The sequence below is a fragment of the Dreissena polymorpha genome, chromosome 5 (genome assembly GCF_020536995.1).
Source record: "Dreissena polymorpha isolate Duluth1 chromosome 5, UMN_Dpol_1.0, whole genome shotgun sequence".
NCBI lineage: Eukaryota > Metazoa > Mollusca > Bivalvia > Myida > Dreissenidae > Dreissena > Dreissena polymorpha.
In genome coordinates, this window is record NC_068359.1 from 39,915,048 (window position 1) to 39,940,541 (window position 25,494).

The 25,494-nt window shown below is 35.0% G+C and overlaps 1 protein-coding gene across 2 annotated transcripts; it reads right to left on the minus strand.

Moving 5' to 3' along the window:
- On the minus strand, positions 1 to 25,438 carry LOC127881910 (tafazzin-like). 2 transcript variants are annotated; one of them, XM_052430121.1, is made up of 9 exons: positions 25,279 to 25,438; positions 23,478 to 23,606; positions 20,709 to 20,735; positions 15,562 to 15,676; positions 12,673 to 12,773; positions 9,746 to 9,850; positions 9,103 to 9,155; positions 7,811 to 7,885; positions 1 to 6,502 (listed from the first exon to the last, which is right to left on the minus strand). In XM_052430121.1, exons 1-9 carry the CDS (start codon positions 25,364 to 25,366, stop codon positions 6,317 to 6,319), a joined length of 879 nt encoding a protein of 292 aa, XP_052286081.1. In that variant the 5' UTR covers positions 25,367 to 25,438; the 3' UTR covers positions 1 to 6,316. The 2 variants fall into 2 exon arrangements, with proteins under 2 accessions (XP_052286081.1, XP_052286082.1); XM_052430122.1 differs by lacking the exon at positions 20,709 to 20,735.
- Positions 25,439 to 25,494: the final 56 nt, after the last annotated feature.

The window sequence follows — 25,494 nt, forward strand, 5'->3', positions numbered from 1 at the left end:
TATGTTCTGTTTGAATTTAATGACAAAACGAATACAAAGTACCAGCATATGTAATCATGACACATGATTATATGCATATTAAATGTAAAATTTGACAGACATACTTAAAAAAATAAGAAGTAATTTGACATATCGCTATTGAATTTATAACCATAACTGCATAGGTTTATTTTTGTACTAGACACATAAAGCAATTAAGTTCGGGCTGAAAAGTGGGGCCGCAAACATTTTTAATAAAACCTTGTCCATTCATCATTTTTACTGGCTTTTCTTTTTAATGTCAAGAATATGATAAACAATTAAACTTGTAAAATGGTGTTCATTCTTGTAATCTCTGTTTATCTAAGTTTCAGGTTTTTTTCCAAAACAAATGCTCAGATCTTTATGTACTGATGATTAACAAAGCAAGATTCGAATTTCTTTCAATTGATACAGCACAAAACATGTAGTAGAATATCAAAATGAAATGATCAGTATAATAAGAGTATACAGTGAATAAATAACAAATGGGTGGTGTTCTGTGAAAAAAGGGTTTAATGAATGTGTGTAAAGTGTCGTCTCAGATTAGCCTGCACATCCGCACAGGCTAATCAGGGACGACACTTTACGCCTAAACTTGATTTTTGCTAAGAAGAGACTTTCTTGAAACGAAAAGTATCCTAAAAGCGGAAAGTGTCATCCCTCATAAGCCTGTGTGGACTGCACAGGCTAATCTAGGACGACACTTTATGCAAATGCATTTAACCCCTTTTTCACAGAGCACGGTCCATTTTCAAAATACTGTTCATATCATCTGTGATAAATACAATTACAAAATACACATTTTATATGACCTTTTGGGCCCAGTTGCTTAAAACATTTAATGGCCAGCTAAGGTAACAACCTATTAACTTCAGACTCAAATAACATATATTTGGAAAGCAATATACTATTATCAAACTTAGGCAATTATTTGAGCATTCAATTTTGATTACCATCAACACATACATGTATATTAACAATTAAGTCACATAAATAACTTGATCCAAAAATGAACGGCTGCTAGCTAAACTGGTTGTTTCAGTTTTAAGCAACCATGCAGGCCCTGATATTCTAAAACAGTTATTCTAAAATCAAGACTATCACACCCAGTCTGAGTCAAACATCATGTGAGTCGCTTTCTGAGAAAACTGGGCATAATGCATGGGTGTAAAGTGTTGTTCCAGATTAGCCTGTGCAGTCCACACAGGCTAATCAGGGACGACACTTTCCGCTTTCATGGTATTATTAGTTTCCTTACCAAAAACCAAGTTTAGGCGGAAAGTGTCGTCCCTGATTAGCCTGTACAGACCACACAGGCTAATCTGGGACGACAATTTACAAACAGGCATTAAGCCCAGTTTTCTCAGAATGCGACTCATTCTCAGAATGCGACTCATGTGAATGACTACTGCACATGTCAAAGTTTACTAGAATAAAATTAACAAATACAATGGAAAAGAACATCATAATTGATTCGATACTGAGCAAAAAGTTCAATAAGTGTCATTATTCCACCTAATTGCAGCTCACAGTTGTGGACCAGTTTTGACCTGGGAAGCATAATTTGAATAAGCCTTATAGAGAACCACAATAATTTGCTACCTACCCAATATTAAAAAATCCTGGGCCTTGCGGTTTCACAAGTCGTTTTTATTTTCAAAATCCCATTTTGCGCCCAGTTCCGATGAAGGTATTGGACTTAAACAATTTGCATAGAGGAGCATCCAGGGAACATTGCTATGAAGTTTTTCCAATTTCTGCCTGGCAGTTCAAGAGATGTTGATTGAAGACAAATTAAACGGACACATGCATGTACAGTCGGACAAAGGACATCATGGTTTTCCAAAAGCATGCCATGAGCACGTTGTGCTCAGGTCAGCTAAAAAAAAAAAACCAATCAACAACAAAATTGTGAATATATGCTGTTTAAACCACAGGTATTTGACACATTTTTGTTTGGTCCAAATATCTCTATGATATATAATAAACAAGACTATTGCCAAGCACTGTAACTCCAATATAGCGCGGTCAATGGGGTCCAAGCCGCGAAACAGCGTTATAACGGATCCGCGTTATAAGTTTTGAGCTCATTTACTGCAGGGCGCTATAAAAAACAAGGGACAAAATTGTCACAAAACCAGGTTTTTATTGTGAAAAAAAATCTGATTAAGGGAGACAACTAAAACTGAACTTTTGAAATGAACAAACAAAATTAACCCCCTTTGTAAGTTTGTTTCAAAATAAATCTATTTTAAGTTGTGGTGAACTTGACAGTGGAGATATTGACGTGATTCTTTCGTGCGACACACCGTCCCATGATGGTGAACAAATGTGCCAAATAATTGTAAAATCTCACAATGAATGACATAGTTATGGCCCAGACAAGCTCATTTATTGCCAATTTTGACCTTTGAACTCAAAGTGTGACCTTGACCTTGGAGATATCGACGTAATTATTTCGCGCGACACACCGTCCAATGATTGTGAACAAATGTGCCAAATGATTTTAAAATATGACAATGAACGACATAGTTATGGCCCGGACAAGCTTGTTCCGCCCGCCCGCCAGCCCGCCCGCATTCGCCAATCTAATAACCAGTTTTTTCCTTCGGAAAACCTGGTTAAAAACAGGTATAGAATAGCCTATAATATAGGTCATGTATATTGCCATGCTGTGTTGACGCAAATACATGAATATAAACCGAATCGTATCGATAACAGTATACATACCGCTTTGCTTATGTGCACATTTATCCGATAATCCAATAAAATTGCAACATCACTTAAAAATAATAATCTTTATTATAAATGACGATATATGTTTAATAAATTCGTAAACACAACCGTACGCATATATGCCATTTTCAGAAGTGTTAAGAGTACAGTGCATTATGGGGCAGAGCTTTCATTGGACGAGCGACTTTAAATTTAGATTGAATGCAATACGATTCATGTACAAAAATTGTTATATTGCGTCATACGCATGCAAAAAACGTGTTTCCCGGGGACTTTCTGATACCGCGCGAAAATGAAAGTGAAACTCTGTTAACAATTACCGGTACACTGCGTTCGCATGTAAATAAATCGTCTGCATTATTTAATTTCTTATACATGAACTGAAATATTAAATGACATAATACTAGAATGATCATGAAATGACAGAAAAAGTTGTTTTATACAGTGGGCAGTATATTTCACAGCCGCTCATTTAATATAGTCAAACTGCAACCATATCAAAGTAAGAATGTTTCAATCGTTTTGAATTACTTTAATTGTATAACTATCCCGCTTGCACTTAACTTAAGGAAATTATCGCACTGAACCGCTCTGATGAGGAATACATGTAATAAACACTGACACGCGAGTTTTTCACACCTTTATTGACATTACACGATAGATTAACACCAATTAACTGTCGGTGTTGTTTAACCTCGAGGCGATTATAATCGGTTAAACGGACGGTTGAATAAAGCAATCAACATGTGATTGCCGCCATCTTTGAATTGTCTGAAAATACATGAAGTTGCATAATACGGATTTGAATCAGAAATCAAATGGAAGGTTGGAGAAAAAATGGGATCCAACCACCCCCCGCGTTATATTGGATTAAGCGTTATAACGGAGCGCGTTATATTGGAGTTACAGTTCCACCATTGTCAGAAATATATATATATATATTTTTAAAATATTTGTTGCCATAGCAACCAGAATTTTTTGACGTAGGAACAAAATGAAATGACGTGCATAATGTCCTTATTGCCATCTATCCATGTTTCAAGTTTCATGAAAAAATATTAAGAACTTTTTAAGTTATCGCAGGATCTAGAAAAGTGTGACAGACTCACAGACTGACGGACACACAGAGCGCAAACCATAAGTCCCCTCCGGTGAAACAGGTAGGGGACAATAAACACATGCACATATACTAATTGATAGTGTCAATTATCTATGGTTTTCACGGATGTACAGGTAATCCGATGGGGTGTTATTTTATCAATGACACTGCACAACTGAAGATGGCATATATTAATTACCCGTACTTTTATAAAAGCGTCCTCGAGCATAAAAACTAAACAATTACGTTAACAATTATAAGAATGTCTTAAACGTATTGCAAATATGATGTATTATTTTTATTTTTTATTAGAAATCTTTTTCTTTTTTTTGAGGGGGGGAGGGGGCGGAGTAGTGGGCTACTTGTTCTAGCATAAACAAAACACATAATAAATATCATTTAAACAATATGAAATAATACTCATGAAGCATGACATTCATATGATACATTTTGACAAACACATTTGCTATATTGTTCACCAAAACCAGAGCCCATAGGAGATATAGATCAAAATAAAACCATGAACACTACTATTTACAACATATTATAGAACTATTAAATGTTGATGTAAAGGAAACCAATGGCTTATTTTCAGAACCAAGATAAAATAAACATCAAAAATATATTAATATCAACCAACTAAAACTGCAAAGAAACAGATCAAGATAAATAGAATGCATACACACGTACAATCAATAAAATTAAATAATAAAAATCCTGAACAGTGCGTAAACAAGTTATAGCAATATAAACAACAGCTGCTTGGAAATAACAAAGAGCAAGATCAATTACCCGAATTCTGTGTAAAACAAGACAAAAAATGCGGAAACTGCTTTAACCTATTTATGCCTAGCGTCTATAAAAAAAGGCCTTGGCAAACAGCGTAGACCCAGATCGGTCTGCGCTGTTAGCTTAAAGGAATTTCTGTAAAAAGTATTCTAAATATAGAAATAAATATACTAGACATCCCTAATTTTTGAAATAAATTGATCCAATTTAGAAGGATGGGAGAGTCCACTAGGCATAACTGGGTTAATGCCAAATTGTTTATGTCGCCACTGAGTGATGTAAGGGTACATGTCCGGGTAGGGGAAAAAGTATGGAAGTTTGATATTCAGTAAAGGAATAAACTAAATATTTGAAGTTTTGAATGACTTAGTAAATTTTTGGTCTAAAAATACTGAAATGAAGAGATGACATAAAATAACTGACATAATATTTTTGCTTTGATACGCTGTTACATATTTGAATTTTTGAAACAGTGATCAAATGAGTTTTTCTCATTTATGTAAAAAGCAATACACTCAAGATTGATTAAAATGTTAATAAATATTCATTTAATAGTCAAACACTGGCAAATGTGAAACTGACCGGACTATTTAAATCATTTTGATTCAAAGGGACTTGTTCACATATTGTAACAAGATACGCCCGTTTGAAGGTTTTGGACAACTTGATAACTTGACCATGACCCATATTTGAACTTGACCTACATATCATCTAGACACAACTTCTGACCAAATTTGGTGAAGATCAGATGAAAACTACTTCAATTAGAGAGCGGACACCATGCTAAATGCTTGAAATGCACTAAGTGACCTAGTGATCTAGTTTTTGACTGGCATGACCCATATTTGAACTTGACCTAGATATTGTCTAGACACAACTTCTGACCAAATTTGGTGAAGATTGGATGAAAACTACTTCAATTAGAGAGCGGACACCATGCTAAATGCTTGAAATGCACTAAGTGACCCTGTGACCTAGTTTTTGACCCTGCATGACCCATATTCGTACTTGACGTAGATATTGTCTAGATACAACTTCTGACCAAGTATGGTGATTATCGGATGAAAACTACTTCTATTAAAGACCGGACACCATGCTAAATGCTTGAAATGCACTAAGTGATCCCGTGACCTAGTTTTTGACCCGGCATGAACCATATTCGAACTTGACCTAAATATTGTCCAGATACAACTTCTGACAAAGTTTGGTGAAGATCAGATAAAAACTACTTCAATTAGAGAGCGGACACCATGCTAAATGCTTGAAATGCACTAAGTGACCCTGTGACCTTGTTTTTGACCCGGCATAAACCATATTCTAACTTGACCTAGATATTGTCTAGATAAAACTTCTGACCAAGTTTGGTGAAGATCGGATGAAAACGATTTGAATTAGAGAGCGGACACTGCTGTGGACGCCGCCCGCCGCCAAGGTGAAACTATAATACGTCCAGTTTTTTTAAAACGGATGATAAAAATCACCATTTTCCAATTGTCCTGATTGTTGGCCAAAAAATGTCAAAAATACAAAAATTTCAATTGTTATTGTTCACATAGAATTTGCCCAAACCGGCCGCCTGCCAAGCGTTCACTAATATATAAGCCAGATTTAAAAATCCACATAACAATAAAAACATGTGCATATATTTTCAAATGCAGCTGTTCTCTTCTGCTATCTGCCATTGCTGGGCTGTGATGTCACGTCTGTTCCACTGGCTGCTGACAACTCATCTACAGTAGACAACACCCCTATGGGAGATGTCAACCCAATACGAGGGAAATGAACCCGTTCTGCTTCCTGTTTCAGCTGATAGACTTTCTCCTCAATATCATCTGTAATTGCCTTCCGTATCTCCTCCTGAAAATTATAACATTTATTAAAGCCATGTTCTGGGAAACCTGGGCTTAATGCATGTGCTTAGTGTTGTCCCAGAGAAGCCTATTCAGTCCGCACAGGCAGAGATGACACTTTCTGCCTAAGATTTTGGAATTGAACGAAAAATGCCTTAAAGGCCGAAGGTGTTGTCCCTGATTATCCAGTGCTGACTACACAAGCTTATCTGTGACAACACATTACGCACATGTATTAAGCCCCATTTTCCCACAGAGAGGCTCATTTATTTACTTAAAGAATGGACCCAAATAAAAAAATGTATAGGTACAAGATACCTACATTTTACAAATAAATATACTAGTAAGTAAATTCAGCAAATGCAATGTGATTACATTCACTTATTTATATATTATTAATAAGGTGTAACAGACATTTTCACTTTTCTTAAAGGAAATAAAAAATGATATTTAATTACTTACTTAAAATGGTATTTTATTATAAACTTAATTTTAATAACAAGTTTCTTTTGAATTGTGATTACATATGGTTTGTGAAAAATGTGTCATAATACATAAACAGTAATATATTACTATCAGTAATAATCATTCTTACTACATGTACTCAACACTAAATTCAATCTTGGATAGATAAAATATTATTTTAGATTTATCTTACAAAAAAGCATATGAAGTATACATACTTTTTCAGACAGTTTTTACATAATAATATTGTGCAATGAAGAAAACATAGAAATGATATCAACAACGTTACTGACAACTGCAAAGAATAAATCCTATCATTTTATGTTTTCTTAAATTTCAATACCAATGCAAGTGATTTCCCATTTATCCTACTTTACTAAAAACAAGAAATGTGTTTGTCGGAAACACTATGTCCCCTTCTGCGCCGCTTTGAAGCTATATATTTGACCTTTGACCTTGAAGGATGACCTTGACCTTTCACCACTCAAAATGTGCAGCTCCATGAGATACACATGCATGCCAAATATGAAGTTGCTATCTTCAATATTGCAAAAGTTATGGCAAAATGTTAAAGTTGGAGCAAATAAACCAACAGACCAACTGACAGGGCAAAAACAATATGTACCCCACTATAGTGGTGGGGGACATAAAAATCAAATATAAATTGCAATTTTTAAATATATATCTATAAATCCATTATATTAAGCTGTCTTCTTAACTATCTCAAATCAGTACTTAAGAAAAAATATTTTTTCTTTCCTGTTGTCAGTTTTGTCACAGTTTTGTCACAATGTTAAACCAAAGCTAGATAACAAAACATCTTCAGTTTTAGACATTAATGAAGTCTTACCTTAGACATTTGTGTCTTCATTCGGGTCACTTCTTCGGTGTAGTCTATTGGTTCTCCTATCACTATGGTAACAATCTACAGAAGAGTACAAATTTGCTTACACAAAAAGGATCATTTCACAGACTGATATTTTTTTTCACTGCTTTGTGCAAAAAAAAAGAACAATAGATATTTGTAAAACATGTATTCCCCTGACTTGCAGCAAAGTCATCCCTGTGAACTTGACCTTTGATCTCTTGGTTTAAAAATCATTAAGGGTCATCATTATGTTATGTTAAGATTAACCAGCATACTAATATATGAGATCCTAAGAATTCTCTAGATAATGTATGCAAAAAATGTTCATGCTCCAAGCACATGTGACCTTGATCGAAAACATGTTGATCCCAAATTCAATTTGCATTTTTCTTTCCTCCCAGGCAACAAGCTAAGCAATTTAGATGGTCAAAGGTAAAGGCGTTCTCTAGATATTGGACAGAAACTTTTTTTTTATACCCATGTGACCTTGAGGCTTGACCTTTGACCTGATGACCTCAAACTTAATGGGCATCCTCCTTTCCATCCAAGTAAACACTTTACAAATCACATGATTGTAGGTCAAAGGTTTCTCTAGATAATGTGCTAACACGTATTTCCTGTTACAAGCCTCTGTGACCTTTATGCCATTGTCCTCAATAATAATAGGCATCACTCTTTCCTGCCAAGTAACTGTATCACCAAGTTCCATGATGATCTGATTTAAAATGGACGCCAACAGAATACACACCTGCCTGCCACAGGTGTTCCCATATTACATCCCGTTTTTAAATGGGCATATGAAAATTATTAGGCATTTTTAATATGAAACACAAATCTGACATGTGTTTTTTATTCTAATAAAAAATGATGACAACTTGTTATTCTAATAAAAATTGCTGACAACATGTACATGACAAAGTTAAAGTAAAAAATGTCAAAATAAAAGAACAAAATTTAACGGCCTTGACCTTGAGGCTTTAGCCTATTTTTTCAGAGTATCAAGGTTAACCTAAAACAAACTTTATTTCTTTTCATTATTTTTCAGTTTTTGTTTCATTATTTTTCAGTTTTTGTTTCATTATTTTTCAGTTTTAGTTCTCACTACTATAAAACTTTTACTTGAAAATTTCAGCTCCTATGCTTGAACCCTTCCAGTTATGACATAGAATGGTTAACTTTCAATATCTATGAACAAGTCTTTTTAAACAAGTATATTATAACAATTTAAAATGGTTACGAAATGTATTAATTATTAATCTAATACATAAACTAACCTTTCCCAAGCGAGGCCAATGGGGAGGTTGAATCGGTAAAATTGTATCCAGTCCTGGAAATAAAAAGAAAACCATCCTTGTAACTATGTGCAGCTGCTATTCTTTATATTATTACCATACCTTACTTGACTACGTATTATGCACATCCATGCATGTATAACTCGCACATTTTTTAATGCTAAAATGTAGGAAACAAAGTTTTCTAAGAAAGAAACCTGTTCAATCATCCGCAATTTTACTATTCAACAAACAGTTGCTACAATTTATAACTCGCAATCATTTTTTTAATTGAAATTTGCGGGTAAGACTGCCCTTCATACATGGTAAATTATGGAAAATGTTTGCTTTATCCACACATGAAGGATATGTAATTTTTATTTGTCTTACCCTGAACATTTATAAAGTGTAAACAAGCTAAGCAAACACGAGAAACATCAAATTATTTTTATTTCCAAATTTTTAATTACCATACCTAACCATCCCAAGCGCCCTAGATTTCCCAGATTGGAAAAGTGTCTATTACCGGTACTTTATAGCGGGAACAAAATCGCTCACCTAAATGATAGAATGGTAGCACTATGGGGGTGACATCAGCAAAGTGCCTATTACCCGTACTTTATAAAGAAGGAACAAAATCGCTGACCTAAATGATAGAATGGTAGCACGATGGGAGTTACATCAGCTTCTGCTATGATCCGACCCACCCCCCACTTCAGTCTCATTCGCTCCTTTGTAACATTCACCAGGCCTGGAACAAAAATGATATCAGCCTTGCTGTTGGAAAAGTTTTTATGCATGTGCTGAAAGTGTCGTCCCAGATTATCCTGTGCAATCTACACAGGCAAATCAGAAACACTTTCCGCTTTTATGGTATTTTCAGAGGTCAGTTACTAACGAAAATTGAGTTTTTAAGGGGCAATGGCCCTGATTAGCCGGTTCGGACTGCACAGACTAATCTGGAACGACATTTTACACAAACGCATTACCCCGTTTTCTCTGAGCGCGGCTAATATCTTTGTGAAACATGAATTAATTTGTTAACTCCTGGTAAATAGTAAAGGAATGTACATAAAAATAATGCAAACAATTTCTTGAACTTTTATATGGTTGCCAAGTGGACAGATAACAGTTGTACATTATTCTCTACTATTTTATATTTAAATTTGATTGTGAAAAATTTAATCAAAGATGTCCGTGGTGCCGTTTATTACCCGATAATAATTCCCACAGTTAAAATAAATTTAAAATAACTTTCTTATTATAATTTCAAAAGGGTTTTTGTATTGAGAAAAAAAAAAGTTGTAAACAATTGACATTTCAAGATGTTATTACATGATTTAATGTACTTGGCATTGTTGCCCATTATAAACATGCATAATAAAGATAATGGAAAGAATATTGCAGGTAAATAATCAAACAAGAGGGCCAAGATGGCCCTAGTTCGCTCACCTGAGAGGAGTCGGTTCATTCAATCTTTACCAAATGTCAAACTTGACCTAGATATTGTCCAGACAAACATCCTGGTCAAGTTTCATCATTATTTCATCTGCGAATCATGATCAATGTACCTATGAAGTTTCATGATCCTAGGCGTATGCATTCTTGAGTTATCATCCGGAAACCATTTTTCTAAGTTGAGTCACCGTGACCTTGACAGCCATTGTGTGAATATGTTTTTGGCACTGTGACTTTGACCTTTGACCTAGTGACCTGATAATCAATATGGGTCATCTGCGAGTCATGATCAATATACCTATGAAGTTTCATGAACCTAGGTATAAGCGTTCTTGAGTTATCATCCAGAAACCATTTTACTATTATGGGTCACCGTGACCTTGACCTTTAACCTAGTGACCTAAAAATCAATAGGGGTCATCTGCGAGTCATGATCAATGTACCTATGAAGTTTCATGATCCTAGGCCTAAGCGTTCTTGAGTTATCATCCGGAAACCATTTTACTATTTCTGGTCATCGTGACCTTGACCTTTGACCTAGTGACCTGAAAATCAATAGGGGTCATCTTCGAGTCATGATCAATGTACCTACGAAATTTCATGATCCTAGGCAAAAGCATTCTTGAGTTATCATCCAGAAACCATTTTACTATTATGGGTCACCGTGACCTTGACCTTTAACCTAGTGACCTGAAAATCAATAGGGGTCATCTGCGAGTCATGATCAATGTACCTATGAAGTTTCATGATCCTAGGCCTAAGCGTTCTTGAGTTATCATCCGGAAACCATTTTACTATTTCTGGTCATCGTGACCTTGACCTTTGACCTAGTGACCTGAAAATCAATAGGGGTTATCTGCGAGTCATGATCAATGTACCTATGAAGTTTCATTATCCTTGGCATAAGCGCTCTTGAGTTATCATCCGGAAACCATCTGGTGGACGGACGGACTGACATGAGCAAAACAATATACCCCCTCTTCTTTGAAAGGGGGGGGGGTATAATGAGAAAACTGCCCCCCTCCCAGCAGCCATGTTATTCAACTGACCGGAACCATTTTTGAACTCAACTCTCGTATCAAGGAAACAAATGTTCTGAGCAAATTTCATGAAAATTGGGCCAAAAATGTGACTTCTACTATGTTCACATGTTTTCACTATATACATATAGAGAAAAATGCCCCGCCCACTGGCGGCCATATTTTTTCACCGATACTGACCATTTTCAAACTCGTCCGAGATATCAATAAAACCAATATTTTGACCAACGTTCATGATGATTGTGCAAAAATTGTGACTTCTAGAGTGTTTACAAGGCTTCTCTATAGCCAAATAGGGAAAACTGCCACTATATACATATAGAGAAAAATGCCCCGCCCACTGGGGGCCATGTTTTTTCACCGATCTCGACCATTTTCGAACTCGTCCGAGACATCAATTGAACCAATGTTTTGACCAACTTTCATGATGATGGGGCAAAAATTGTGACTTCTAGAGTGTTTACAAGGTTTCTCTATAGCCAAATAAGGAAAACTGCCCCGCCCACTGGCGGCCATGTTTTTCAACGGATCGGAACCACTTTTGAACTCAACCAAGATATAATAAAGACAAACAATTTGACAAAGTTACATGAAGATTGGGCATGAAATGTGACTTCTACGGTGTTTACAAGGTTTTTCTTTTTTTTGACCTAGTGACCTAGTTTTTGACCCGGCACAACCCAGTTTTGAGCTCGGCCGAGATTTCATTGGGACAAAGCTTCTGACCAAGTTTCATGAAGATGGGACAAGAAATGTGGCCTCTAGAGTGTTTACGAGCAAATGTTTATGGACGGACGGACATACGACGGACAAAGACCAGTCACAAAAGCTCACCTGAGCAATCAGGTGAGCTAAAAATTAGATTAGCTTGTGCATTCCACACCAGCTGTTCAGGGACGACACTTTGCGCTTTTGTGGATTTTATTGTACATACGAAGTGTTTTCTAAACGAAAATCCAGTTTAGACGGAAAGTGTTGTCCCTGATTAGCCTGTGCTTATCAAACTTTACGCTCATGCATTAAGCCTGATATTCCCAGAATTAGCTCTCATAATATACTAATGTCTGCTACATGCCTTCTGGGAACATGTGGACCCACTGTCCAGTGTTGACCTTGTCCAGGATCTGGTCCATGCCCTCCTGGTACACCCCGTCACCCCGCACCACAGGGATACACCTGCAAAAGGCAGCAGCAAACATAGACCCAATGCTCCAGCCAGGCCTTAACCCTTTCCCCCATAAGAAGCAATGTGGAAATGGCTTTTGCAACCAGCATAAAACCAGAACAGCCTGTGAGTAACTCGCAGTTTGTTCAGGTTTTATGCTGTTTGCTGCTCATCAGTAACTAAGGGTTGAAAATGAAGCCTTTAAAACTTGAATTTAGTAACAAAGGTATTTAATTAAATGTAACTTTCTGAGGGACTACAAATGCATCAAAATATGTATCTATGTGGTAAAGGGTTAACAGAGGGGCATAGTATTCTGTCGCCCCAAGGTCCTACTACCTTGGCCTATTGGACCATAACCAGGCCCTTATTTGATCTGATCACATTATAATACAGGAATATTATAATTTTTACAGTTGAACTTGTTTAATTAATTATAGATATAATGTTTAAAATAAAATATAAATACATGTTATATGAAATATGTACTCGTAAAACATACGCTACATACAGATATGCCACAGGGATAATATTACTGCACCTGCTTAAGTGCACTCTTGACAAATTAGCATACTACACTTATCAAATCCTACCTGGAACACTGACAGTACACAACATTGTCATAACTGGTTTAAACTTGTTGTTTATAAAGTGTTTTTTTCACCATTTTGGGAATTTGGCCGGGTCCCTTTGGATTCGGAAAAATCATGTTGTTTTGCTGAAATCGGGAAATTAGTGTTGCTGTCTTTTTGCTTAAAAATACTTTAAAAATAATTTGCATAAATATACTATGTCTTTACCCTTTCAGTGCGGGAACCGAATTTTAAAGGCCTTTGAAAACAGTTTGGATCCAGATGAGACGCCACAGAACGTGGCGTTTCATCAGGATCTAAACTGTTTGCTATTCTGATAGTATTCTTTGAAAAAAATCGAAGAAAATGCTAATTTTAGAAATTCAGCAGACGACATTTTAGCAGACGACAAATTTCCCAGCATGCAATGTCTTAACTTATGAGCTTGATGGGAGATGAACTAAATGAGATTCATTTATCTAAAAAAAAATATTTTTGTTTTTGAAACCTTCAATTGGGAAATTTTATGTTCCCATTTGGACAAAATTTATACTTTCTTCCATTGGGAATGGGTCCCCCTACAGGCCCTAAATGAGAACAGAAAAAAACAATGTTAAATCAATTCAATATCTTCATAGTGCACTTTTTCTTGATGTGTTGTGAAGCCTTCCCCAGGAAATATGAACCAGGAAATAGTTTTGACTGTTTTCCAAAGTTCTTGTGCTTACCAAAAAACTAATTTTAAATGAAATGAATGAAATTCAGAATTGTTTTCTTCGCCGGCTTGTGAATTGAGATTATCATTGAGATAATCATTCATGGTAAATACTTTATAGGTCAGGGAGCAACATAAATAGTATTGCAATGGTCCTGGATGATTTCTAAATGAGCTGTGCTCTGGGAAAATGAGAACTAACCCTTTGCATGCTGGGAAATTTGTCGTCTGCTAAAATGTCATCTGCTGAATTCTAAAATTAGCATTTTCTTCAATTTTTTTTCAAAGAATAATATCAGAATAGCAAACAGTTTAGATCCAGATGAGACGCCACGTTCTGTGGCGTCTCATCTGGATCCAAACTGTTTGCAAAGGCCTTCAAAATTCGGTTGCCGCACTGAAAGAGTTAATGAAAGCGCGTAAAGTGTCATCCTAAATCAGCTTCTGCAATCCACACAGGCTAATTAGGCTGAGGGACGACACTTGCGCTTTTATAGTAAGTCTCATCAACACAAAAAAACAGTCGAGGCAGAAAGTATCATCCCTGATTAGTCTTTGCAGACTACACAGGCTAATCTTAGACATGGCGATAGCCCTTTGGACATTGCAGACATACATTTCAAAAGCCTGACAGTAAAATGCAAGATCATCTGACTTGCTGTCCAGTAATTTTTGCTTCTAAAGATTGTAACCCTCACGCAGTTTTCACATCAACCTTATTGGGTGGTTGCTGATTCATGATCCGGAAAAAAAAAAGATCGTTTTTGTTTAAATTCATAACAACTGTCAGTAGCGCAGTGCAACATCCATAATTGTCAGACTGTTAACAGAGCGTCTCAAGTTTTCATTAAAAGACGTCGTCAAAATTAATATTTTTTCGTGAAAGTAGAGGGATCTTTACGATTTTATGTTGTGTTGCACCCATGCCGAAAACGTCAATTGATTTATATCTTAGTGGATTTGCGTATAATCAGATTCACATGCATATTCTGATTTATGATGTTTGTCACTCTATACAGTTTACTGTAATGGCATGTTAGTGAAATAGAAGTTATTGAAAGGTAAACATATGAAGTATATTAATAAATCTAAGTTAAATACATCAATAAAACTCAAGTATGTATGTTTATAGGTGTAAATATTTTCCCCAAACTGATCATTACAGGCTTAATTTATTTCCCCGAATCAGGCTTTTCATGCTATTTTTTGCCTTTTTCTTAAATCAACCATACTTTTAAATGCCCTTTTTTCAATTTACTTTGCCATGCCTCTTAGGTAAATACTTATAATTGAGGCCTGTGAAGTTTTAAATGGCAAGTTAATTTGTGCTCCTTGAAGGTCAGTCTGGCTTGTAAACTGTGACAGTCTTGGCCATGTCTGTAATATGGGACGACACTTTACGCACATTCATTAAACCAAGTTTTCCCAGAGCCAGATTCAACTTGTTTATTATCATCTGTCAGTCATCCTCATTGTACCATGAATGACTTCCATGACAATCAAGCCACTTACTGTCCAAGCGTGAAGAAGAGAGTGGTAGCACGAGAGTAGAAGCAGATTTCCTTGGCGGCTGGTACCCAGCGACATGGTGAACCGAGGCTGAGTAAATTGCTCCATGGCCGGAAACCTGCACAGAATGGATAAAATTGTCTACCTTTGTTTCCTTTTGCCATTTCTTTGATTTTCATTTATTATCTAGCTCTGCTATGCACTGATAAAATAATATTTGAATTATTTAAATTGAACGACAAATTATGTTACTAGAACTACAAATTATCAGGAATTTTGAGATATGATTATGTATGTCATATAAAAAAGACTATTCATGCAGTGTTGTCTTTATACAAACCTAAGTGTCAGAATTTGTGCTTGTAAGGCATAACATTGTTAATATAATTAGCAATATGGATTTGGTTATTAAACTTTCATTTCAAAATCACATGGTCAGTCACAACAAAACAGATGAAAACTACATAAACAACTAAACTTTATAACAAACAACTGTCACATATACATGTATATCAAAATTAATAAAAATAAAAGACTTCACTTCTTTACAATCACATTGATTTTTTGAAATGAGTATACAAATATTAAACAAACTGTAAAGTAGTAACAGACACTAATACCATAATATAAAACCTGCTTGAACAAATCCACTATATATTCTACAGTGGACAGAAATACAAAGGGCAATAATTAAGCCACAACTGGTCCCAGTCAAAATTCATTTCTAACCAATTACTATCAGATTAAGGTCATTCAAATGTAAAAGTTCAAGCTAGATTCACCCAGTAGTCAAGGAGAAGTAACCAAACAAAATTCTGGGACTATAATTATATTTTAGGGAAGAAAAAACTGACAAAGGGACATAATTCTGCCAAACCTCGTTGCAACAAGAATTTCTTTCTTTGTAATAATCTAAAAATCAAGGTCATTCATCAACTGTAAAAATTATAGGAGGAAACATCCAGTAGTTTAAAGAGGACTTCAAACCAGTTTCGGGATGAATGGACGGATATAATCACGCAAAGACATGTGGAATGCTTAATGCCTCCCACTTTGTGGGGGCATAAAAAGTATCTTATTATCGCTGTTAAGGCCGCCTAGTGACCAAAAGGTCACGGGTTTGATCCCCACTGTGAGAGCACTCTTTAGATCTCCCCCATAAACACCAAGTACTGGTTCTCCCCAGGAAACAGACTGGAGATTGTTTCAGATAAGCCTTAGGCTTTCGATGCACTAAACTCATATTGAAATAAACAATGCCTTGGAGGTCTGATAAATAAGAATAAAAAAAAAAGTAGGGTGAAGGAAATATTTATATGCCCTCATCACAACAACAAAATCTTGTTATTTAGCCAATAAACAAACTGAAATTTTGTTTAGATTTACTTAATGATCCGAGACGTATTTCCTAATTGGATTCAGAACTATTATAAACTTCATATTATCAAGGTCCTCATAATGATCTGACAAACATTCTTTCATTGGATTGAGAACTATTTTATACTAAGTTCTGCTCAGGTTCTTGACTTCTGTTTACGTCGTTGACCAGTAGTTTTACAATGACACGGCAAAAAAAAATGCTTGAATCAAAACCTGACTTCTTTGTCAGCAGAAATTCTTGTTTTTAAGACAAAAAAAGTGTCCATCATCTTAGACAGCTAACTATAATATTAAACAGATAATAAAGTGTGATACATATATAGAAATATTACATGATAATATACACATATTATAATGCCATCAAAATTCTGTGTCAACATTTAAGTGAGTATCAATTTAGAATATATAATTATGACAGCTTATAATAATGTTGTACAGATATAATAAGACCGTGTGCTACATATATATAATATTAAATGATCATTAGTGATCATGCCATAATTTATATGTCTAACATTACAAAGGAGACTGGCCCAATATACTTTCACTGAATTTGTTAGCATGTTACAGTCACTTTGAAACACGCGTGGACGAATATACTTTTTAGATTGATGGGTCACGTTTAAATAAATACAGATCTTATGTAAAAGCTGTCATAATACAAACAAAGAAAAATAAGATTGTGTTAGATTTTAAATAATACATTTTCTAATTAAATTTGTTGCTGAATAGCCCACTGTTAGGATTAAAGATGCTTGTTATCATATCACTTCAATACCACTCACTCTTGATTTAACCCTTTACCCCTTAGATACATATTTAACCCTTTACCACTTAGATACATATTTAACCCTTTACCACTTAGATATGTATTTAACCCTTTACCACTTAGATACATATTTAACCCTTTACCACTTAGATACATATTTAACCCTTTACCACTTAGATATGTATTTAACCCTTTACCCCTTAGATACGTATTTAACCCTTTACCACTTAGATACATATTTAACCCTTTACCACTTAGACATGTATTTAACCCTTTACCCTGTAAGTATTTTGACACATTTGTAGTCCCTTAGAAAGTAAAATTTCATTAAACACCTTTCTTACTAGATTTAAGTTTTAAAGGCTTCATTTTCAACCCTTAGATACTGATGAGTAGAAAACAGCATAAAACCTGAACAAACTGCCAGTTACTTGCAGGCTGTTCTGGTTTTATGTGTTTTGCACATAGCCATTTTCAATTTGCTTCTGCGTTGGAAAGGGTTAATTCCTGTTTATCTACACTCCTGACTGTGGGTTATTCAACATCAAACTTTGATAGAAAAACATTTTTTCGTAATAAATAACTGAATTTAAGGCAAATATTATCTACTATTTCACACAGTGTCAGCCATTCATTACAACTGTGTTTGAAGTTCTCATGTTTTCAAAGATTAGGGCTATCCAAATTATGAGGTAACTGTGTCTCAATTTTTAAATAAAAATTGTAAGTACATAGTAGATTTGTTCTCAAGAATGGAAATGCATCACAATTGTTACACCAGATATGGACTTACATAAACCTTAGATATAATATGGCCAAGGCAATTTTTTTTATTAAAAAGCAACGTGCCACAATGCTGAATGCTGAACTGTAATGCAACGTGCAATAACATGGTAACATTTAAACTCAAAAGCTTAGAGTGATGCATAAGGCCACAACAAATTAATCAGATGTTCTTTGAATTGCAGTACCTAAGTCATAAAATAAAAAAAATAAAAAAAATATTTGGGCTAGCATGGTCCATTTTGTCACATATCCAAGTCTTTTAAAAGTGACTCGTTCTTTTTTCTATTCATTTTGGTTACTGTAAGCCCTGCATGTTTTACGACACGTTTTATTTTTTGTTTTAATGTTAATAGTAATATTGTAGAATTGCATAAACTGAATGTGTTTGGCTGAAATATTCAACAATTTTCAGAAATGTACACTTTTTTTAATCCTCCATTTTGTGCTCTGACTATATCTAAAATGGCATAACAATATGTTATATTTATTTGTATTGCTTGAGCTAACTGCAATGTTTTGGGTCAGAATTCCATGAAACAGCAATATCAATTTGTAGTGGCCTACTGGAAAATGTCAAGTCTGCTACACATGTTGCATGCTTCTACTACCGTTCTACAAGAATACATATGTGGTGGCAATATGTGGCAGGGCAATAGTTTTTTCATGTTTGTAATGGGCAACATGGGGAACTAGCAAAATTGTGCTCATGTTTGTAATGGGCAACATGGGGAAACTAAAAAAATTGGGTTCATATGTTTGTAATGGGCAACATTGGGAAACTAGCAAAATTGGGTTCATGTTTGTATTGGGCAACATGTGGAAACTAGCAAAATTGTGTTCATGTTTGTAATGGGCTACATGTGGAAACTAGCAAAATTGTGTTCATGTTTGTAATGGGCAACATGAGGAAACTAGCAAAATGGTGTTCATGTGTGTAATTGGCAACATGGGGAAACTAGCAACATTATGTTCATGATTGTAATGGGCTACATGGGTAAACTAGCAAAATTGTGTTCATGTTTTTAATGGGCAACATGGGGAAACTAGCAAAATTGGGTTCATGAATGTAACGGGCAACATGGGGAAACTAGCAAAATTGTGTTCATGTTTGTAATGGGAAACATGGGAATTTCAAACAAGCAAAATTGTGTTAATGTGTGTAATGGGCAACATGGGGAAACTAGGAAAAGTGTGTTCATGTTTGTCATGGGCAACATCGGGAAACTATCAAAATTGTGTGCATGTTTTTAATGGGCAACATGGGAAAATTAGCAAAATTGTGTTCATGTTTGTAATGGGCAATATGGGGAAACTAGCAAAATTGTGTTCATGTTTGTAATGGGCTACATGTGTATACTAGAAAAAATGTGTTCATGTTTGTAATGGGTAACATGGTAAAACTAGCAAAATTGTGTTCATGTTTGTAATGGGCAACATGTGGAAACTAGCAATGAGGAAAAAGACAGTAAGGAATAGGAAGGACATACATACAACAAATGTAAAATATAAAATTCTGAAACTTGGTAAATTCAGTAACACAAAATCAACAACATACAAGAGTGACATAATTAATAGGATGCAACTGTCATTAAAAGTATGTTTGGTTATTGTTTATTCTGACCATGATTTTTAACAAAGAGACCTGTTACTTGTGTTCAACACACTGTCACCATAATTATGCTTGTTGATTTTGAACATCCATCAATGCTTGACAAACATCGGTAGGGTTGTTCCCATAATTAGTCCAGTTTTTCAAATAATTTATATTCTCAAATAGATGTCAATGTTATTTATATATTATGACAAAACTTTATGCTACTCAAAAATTGCAACTAGTTTCAGAAATCATAACAGTTTCCATATTTGACAAAATATTACAACCAGGATATTCATAAGGGAGATGGGTGCGGGACTACCCACATAAGCAGAGCTGTCACTTTCTAGAGGTTAAATTTAAAATTTACTCGAGAATTTACATTTTTAAAAAGTGTACATCAGGGGCGGTATTCACAAAGCATCTATCTTAAGATTACTTCAATACGTCTCATTTGATGATGAAATTGTATTGACTGTTTTACTCAATTTCGAAATCTGTTTTAAATAACATCAGTTTAATACTGTTATTTGCCAAATAAAAGCAGTTAAACGAACACCAACATTTTAACATTACTAACATAAGATGGTATGTGAATATCCCCCCCTGTCCTAATAATACCTTTTTTCCATGTAAATGGTGATATACCTGCAGTCAAAACACAAAAATGTGCAAAGAATACAAAATCGAGGTAAAACCACATGAAACTGGATTCCAATTTAAGCAACAGTTCTAATATATATCATACCACCGCATTGATATCTGCCTGATATAACGTTGCCTGATATATTTTTTATATCATGGTCAACAGGATGTTCTTATATCAGTCATGTGTGGAGGATGGTCATATTACTCGGAATCAACTATAAAGTAATCATTTTTAGTAAAATCCAATCAGATTCAACAAAACAAACAATTTGATACCAAGATGTAATATATTTTCAACACAAAAGGCAACACAAACAGCAAAAAACATTTTTTTATAAATATTAAGCACGCGTGCTCAGGACGTCATTATTAACACGTCAAATGACAAAAGTAATATTATTTCCCGCTAAAACTGCAGCTTTTTAGCAAATTTTTCATGATTTCTTTAAAATTGGGAACGTAGAGGTATGATAAACAGAAAAACAGGTTACTGCCTGATCTTTATGTAATATATCAGGCACGAATAAAATAATTAATATAATAATAATTATATTATTCTAAGCCTTGCCTGATATATTACAAAAACATCAGGCAGTAACCTGCTATTCTCTCTTTATATATGCTTGAAAGTTCTTAATTTCCTTAAGTAAGCTAAATCATTATTCTAAAAGTGTTTATAACAAGATGGCCAAAGGTCCTCAGGTGCTCACCTGAGACCCAAAGAAACTTACTGATAGATAAACTGACCCTTTTTGGGTATTTGTTTGATACGGAGTAAATGTTAACTTCTGACCAAGCAATTTAGATTTTACCCTTTATGGCACAGATTTTATGTGCTTGGCCAGGATATCAATAGAACAAAATAATGTCCTTTGCAATTTTAATTATGATTGGGCTCAAAAATGTGACTCATTAAATGTTCTCAAGCTCTTTGATGTTCTATTCTAGTCTTTTACCCCACATGACCAAGTTTAGAATTCAGCCTAGATATCATTTAGACAATTGCCTGACGACACACGCTGACGAGAAATGACAGACAAAAGGTTCTTGCCAAAAATTGTATGCTTTTATTTCTTTTCTTTGAGATAAGAAGGATAAAAATCTTAATAAGCTCACCCAAGTTGACCCAACACTTACTACCGGTATTACACATAACCACAGTCAAACATAGCCTAATTTTAAGCTCCTTATTCCTCCACATCACAAAATCCAAGAATCATAGTCTCAACAGTAACAACCAAGCACATGTCGATAATATATATGAAAACATACTCGGTAGCCATTTGTTTGGGAAACAAATAAGCTTCCGTCAGGACCAGTATTATTCTGGAGTGCTCTGTTTTATCATGCCATACACCATATGAATTCTTAAGAGAGTTTGTTGTAGTAAAGACTACTTCAATAGCAATAATCCATAAAAAAAAAACATTAATCTGGCATTCCTGCAAGCAAGCAAATAAACTACATCAAACACATCAAAAGATACACATATATACACATATATATTTTTCACATACACTTCATGCAAAAATCCCATAATCAGACAATTAACATGCTGCTTCAAATAATAAATAAACCATGTAAATGTTTTCATTTACTCAGGCCTTTTCCTGGCCATTTTGCGAAAAATGCAATTTTGGGCTTGGGAATCTTATTATGCGAAAAGTTCACTAATTCTGGAAAAACTTATTTAATATTACCGGTACGCTATATAATGATCCAAATTACAAGAAAATAATCATAGAAATTATAATTATAATTACATACTTCGTTAGATATACTTCAAATAACTTTGAGATATAATAATTATTAGACATTAATTTTAAAAATATAGAAAATCTCAAATAGGGAATTTTAATTTTCTTGGGATTTTTATTCAAATAGGGCATTTTTTAAACATTTTGCTTTGGGAAAAGGTCTGTTAAATCGACCCATAGATGACGCAGGAAGAGACCTTTTTATACATACGTACTCCTTAGTAAAGGATCATCCAAGCAGGAGTGGTGGTTGCTAACAAATTGTCGGCTCGGGTACTACTTATATGTACCTCGGGTACTCTAACGTATACTTACATTTACCCCGAGTACGGTAAATATACTAAAACGTACCCGGGAATTTTCACGCTAAATCGGTCGTTGTCGGCTTTTTTTTAAATTAATAATGTTCACATTTATGTTAAATTTTCTGTTAAACAGCCTCTATATTATCAAAACTCATACTCAACAGCATGTTGATGCAGTTTAAAAAAAAAAGAGAAGTTTGTTTAAGACATAAATATAGTTTTACGGTAATAGGTAGCGCTTTTTACGACATCAGATTTTGGGCGGGAATACAACTTGGGTAGTCTAATATCGACTGGGTAGTGGGTACGTTTAAGTATATTTACTGTACCCGGGTAACATGTCAGTATACTTAAGAGTACCCGGGGTACATGTAAGTAGTACCCGAGCTGACAATGACCAATCGAGCCATAGTAAAGGATCATCCAATATGAGTGGTGGTTACTAACGGATACATACCTCATAGTAAAGGATCATCAAAGTATAAGTGGATGTTGCTAATGGATACATATCCCATAGAAAAGAATCATCCAAGTATGAGTGGTGGTTGCTAACGGATACATATCCCATAGTAAAGGATCATCCAATATGAGTGGTGGTTACTAACGGATACATACCCCATAGTAAAGGATCATCAAAGTATAAGTGGTGGCTGCTAATGCTGATCATATAGCATACATACCCCATAGTAAAGGATCATCCAAGTATGAGTGGTGGTTGCTAACGGTGACCAGACCCCTTCCAGGCTCTCTGGACTTGGTGAGTATCAGAAATGTCTCTTTGTTGACAACCTTGGTTGTGTTCAATGTCTCTAAAATAACAAGCACAAAGATTTTGCCAAAATATTGTCTTAATTACATGTGTAGCAACATTGACATCATAAAAAGACAACAGGGCCAGGCTCAAAACCTGGATGCGCTCACCTGAGACCCAAAGAAAATGTATTGATCTCATCTGCCTTTTAATGTTCGACTTACACCCAAGCTTTTCTTGCCTTTATGACACAAATTGCATGTGGGCAGTGACATTATTGCAACTAATGTTCTGTCCAAGTTTGTGTATACAGTAGAAGAGCAGGCAGACCTTTTCAATCATGAATTACATGTTCAAGTCTGGTATAGATACTATCAGACCTTTTCAATCATGAATTACATGTTCAAGTCTGGTATAGATACTATCATGTCATACCAGAAAAACTGCATCACCTCGTGGCAGCCAGGTATTATATGTTTAAACTCTTAACAAAAATTTATGATAACATGAAAACAAAAGTTCTGAGCAATTTGCATGATGACTTGTGATTTCTTGCTTGTTCAAAATGCTTCAGTTTCAGTTAAGTCACTCCAGACTCCAGAATGTTTCAAAGGGAGTGGAACTATTTTAAACTCGACATGGATATCAACACAACAAAATATTATCTTTTACAACCTTTCATGATATTTGGCAAAAAAACTGACTTCCATAGTGGAGGTATTTCAAGTGGACATACTGACTAAAATTTGAACCCACACGAACGAGTAAGAACAAAGCATACATATATAAAACATATGTAAGACCAGCATTTTTCCTCTATATATTGTTGGTACCGTAAAAAGGCAACGTTACCAGTTAGTTGCAATAATTCAACTCTAAGCTTTTTAGCCCAATGGGCTGCTTAGAGTTGCAATGCGCTCTCTCTTGTCCATGGGTGCAAAATGTTATGAAAAATGCAAGGGTTAAGGAACACTGAAACTGCAAGAACTTATTATAGTTTACCTTTCTAAACCACAAACTCATCCAAATGGTACCATTAAAGCATGAAATAATTGATTTTATTGACTTAGGTTTTGTTTTGTACGCTGTATCCGCCATATTGGAAAATTGACCCAATATTGGTTAGGTCGCAGTACACCAATATTTTGCACGTCGGGTTATGTGCTCCAGCCTATAAAGTCGATAACGATGTGGTATTCGATACAGAATACACTGTTTCAAATTTAAACATAAACATGTCAGCGAGAAAAGTGTGTTGAAACATCGTCCTGTTTTTATAGGGTGCATGCAAAGGATAACATCCGTAGGTTGCCATTCAGGTAAATTTAACATGTTTATGAAGTTTATTCATTATTTTCCACAATTTGTCTCGAACGACGTCTGTTTAGTGAAGCGCACGAATTCGCTGCCCTGAACTGCACCCATGTTTATGAAGGGGTGCATATGGAATTCCAGAGCTGCCATAGCAAAAATTATCAAAGGCTCTGGGAGTCCGTTTATATGGACTAAGTTACCAGTAAGACCACTTTACCCAATTTCAAACTAAAAAATTCCCAATTCACAAAAAAATCCCAATAGTCAATACGCAGATAAAAAAAATGCGAAAAAAACACACATAAAACTCATTTTACTTCATTATAAATTATTTCTGTGACAAAACACCAACCCATCGTTTCCGAATTTCAACTAACCGAAAACTAGTTCATATGTATAAACACATAAATCCTTACCTAACCAGATTTTGCTGATGCATTGTACAATACATTTTATAATGTTTGAAGCCAAAATCCATAATCGACTATCCTTCTTAGATGGCATATTAAAAAACCAGTCGAAAACACCGTTGTTATTGATATTTGATATTTTGATCACCACTCACTGTCACTTACACGCTCGCACGCTGACGTTTTGACTAGGGAACGTTTTGACCTGGAGCCGTTTTGACT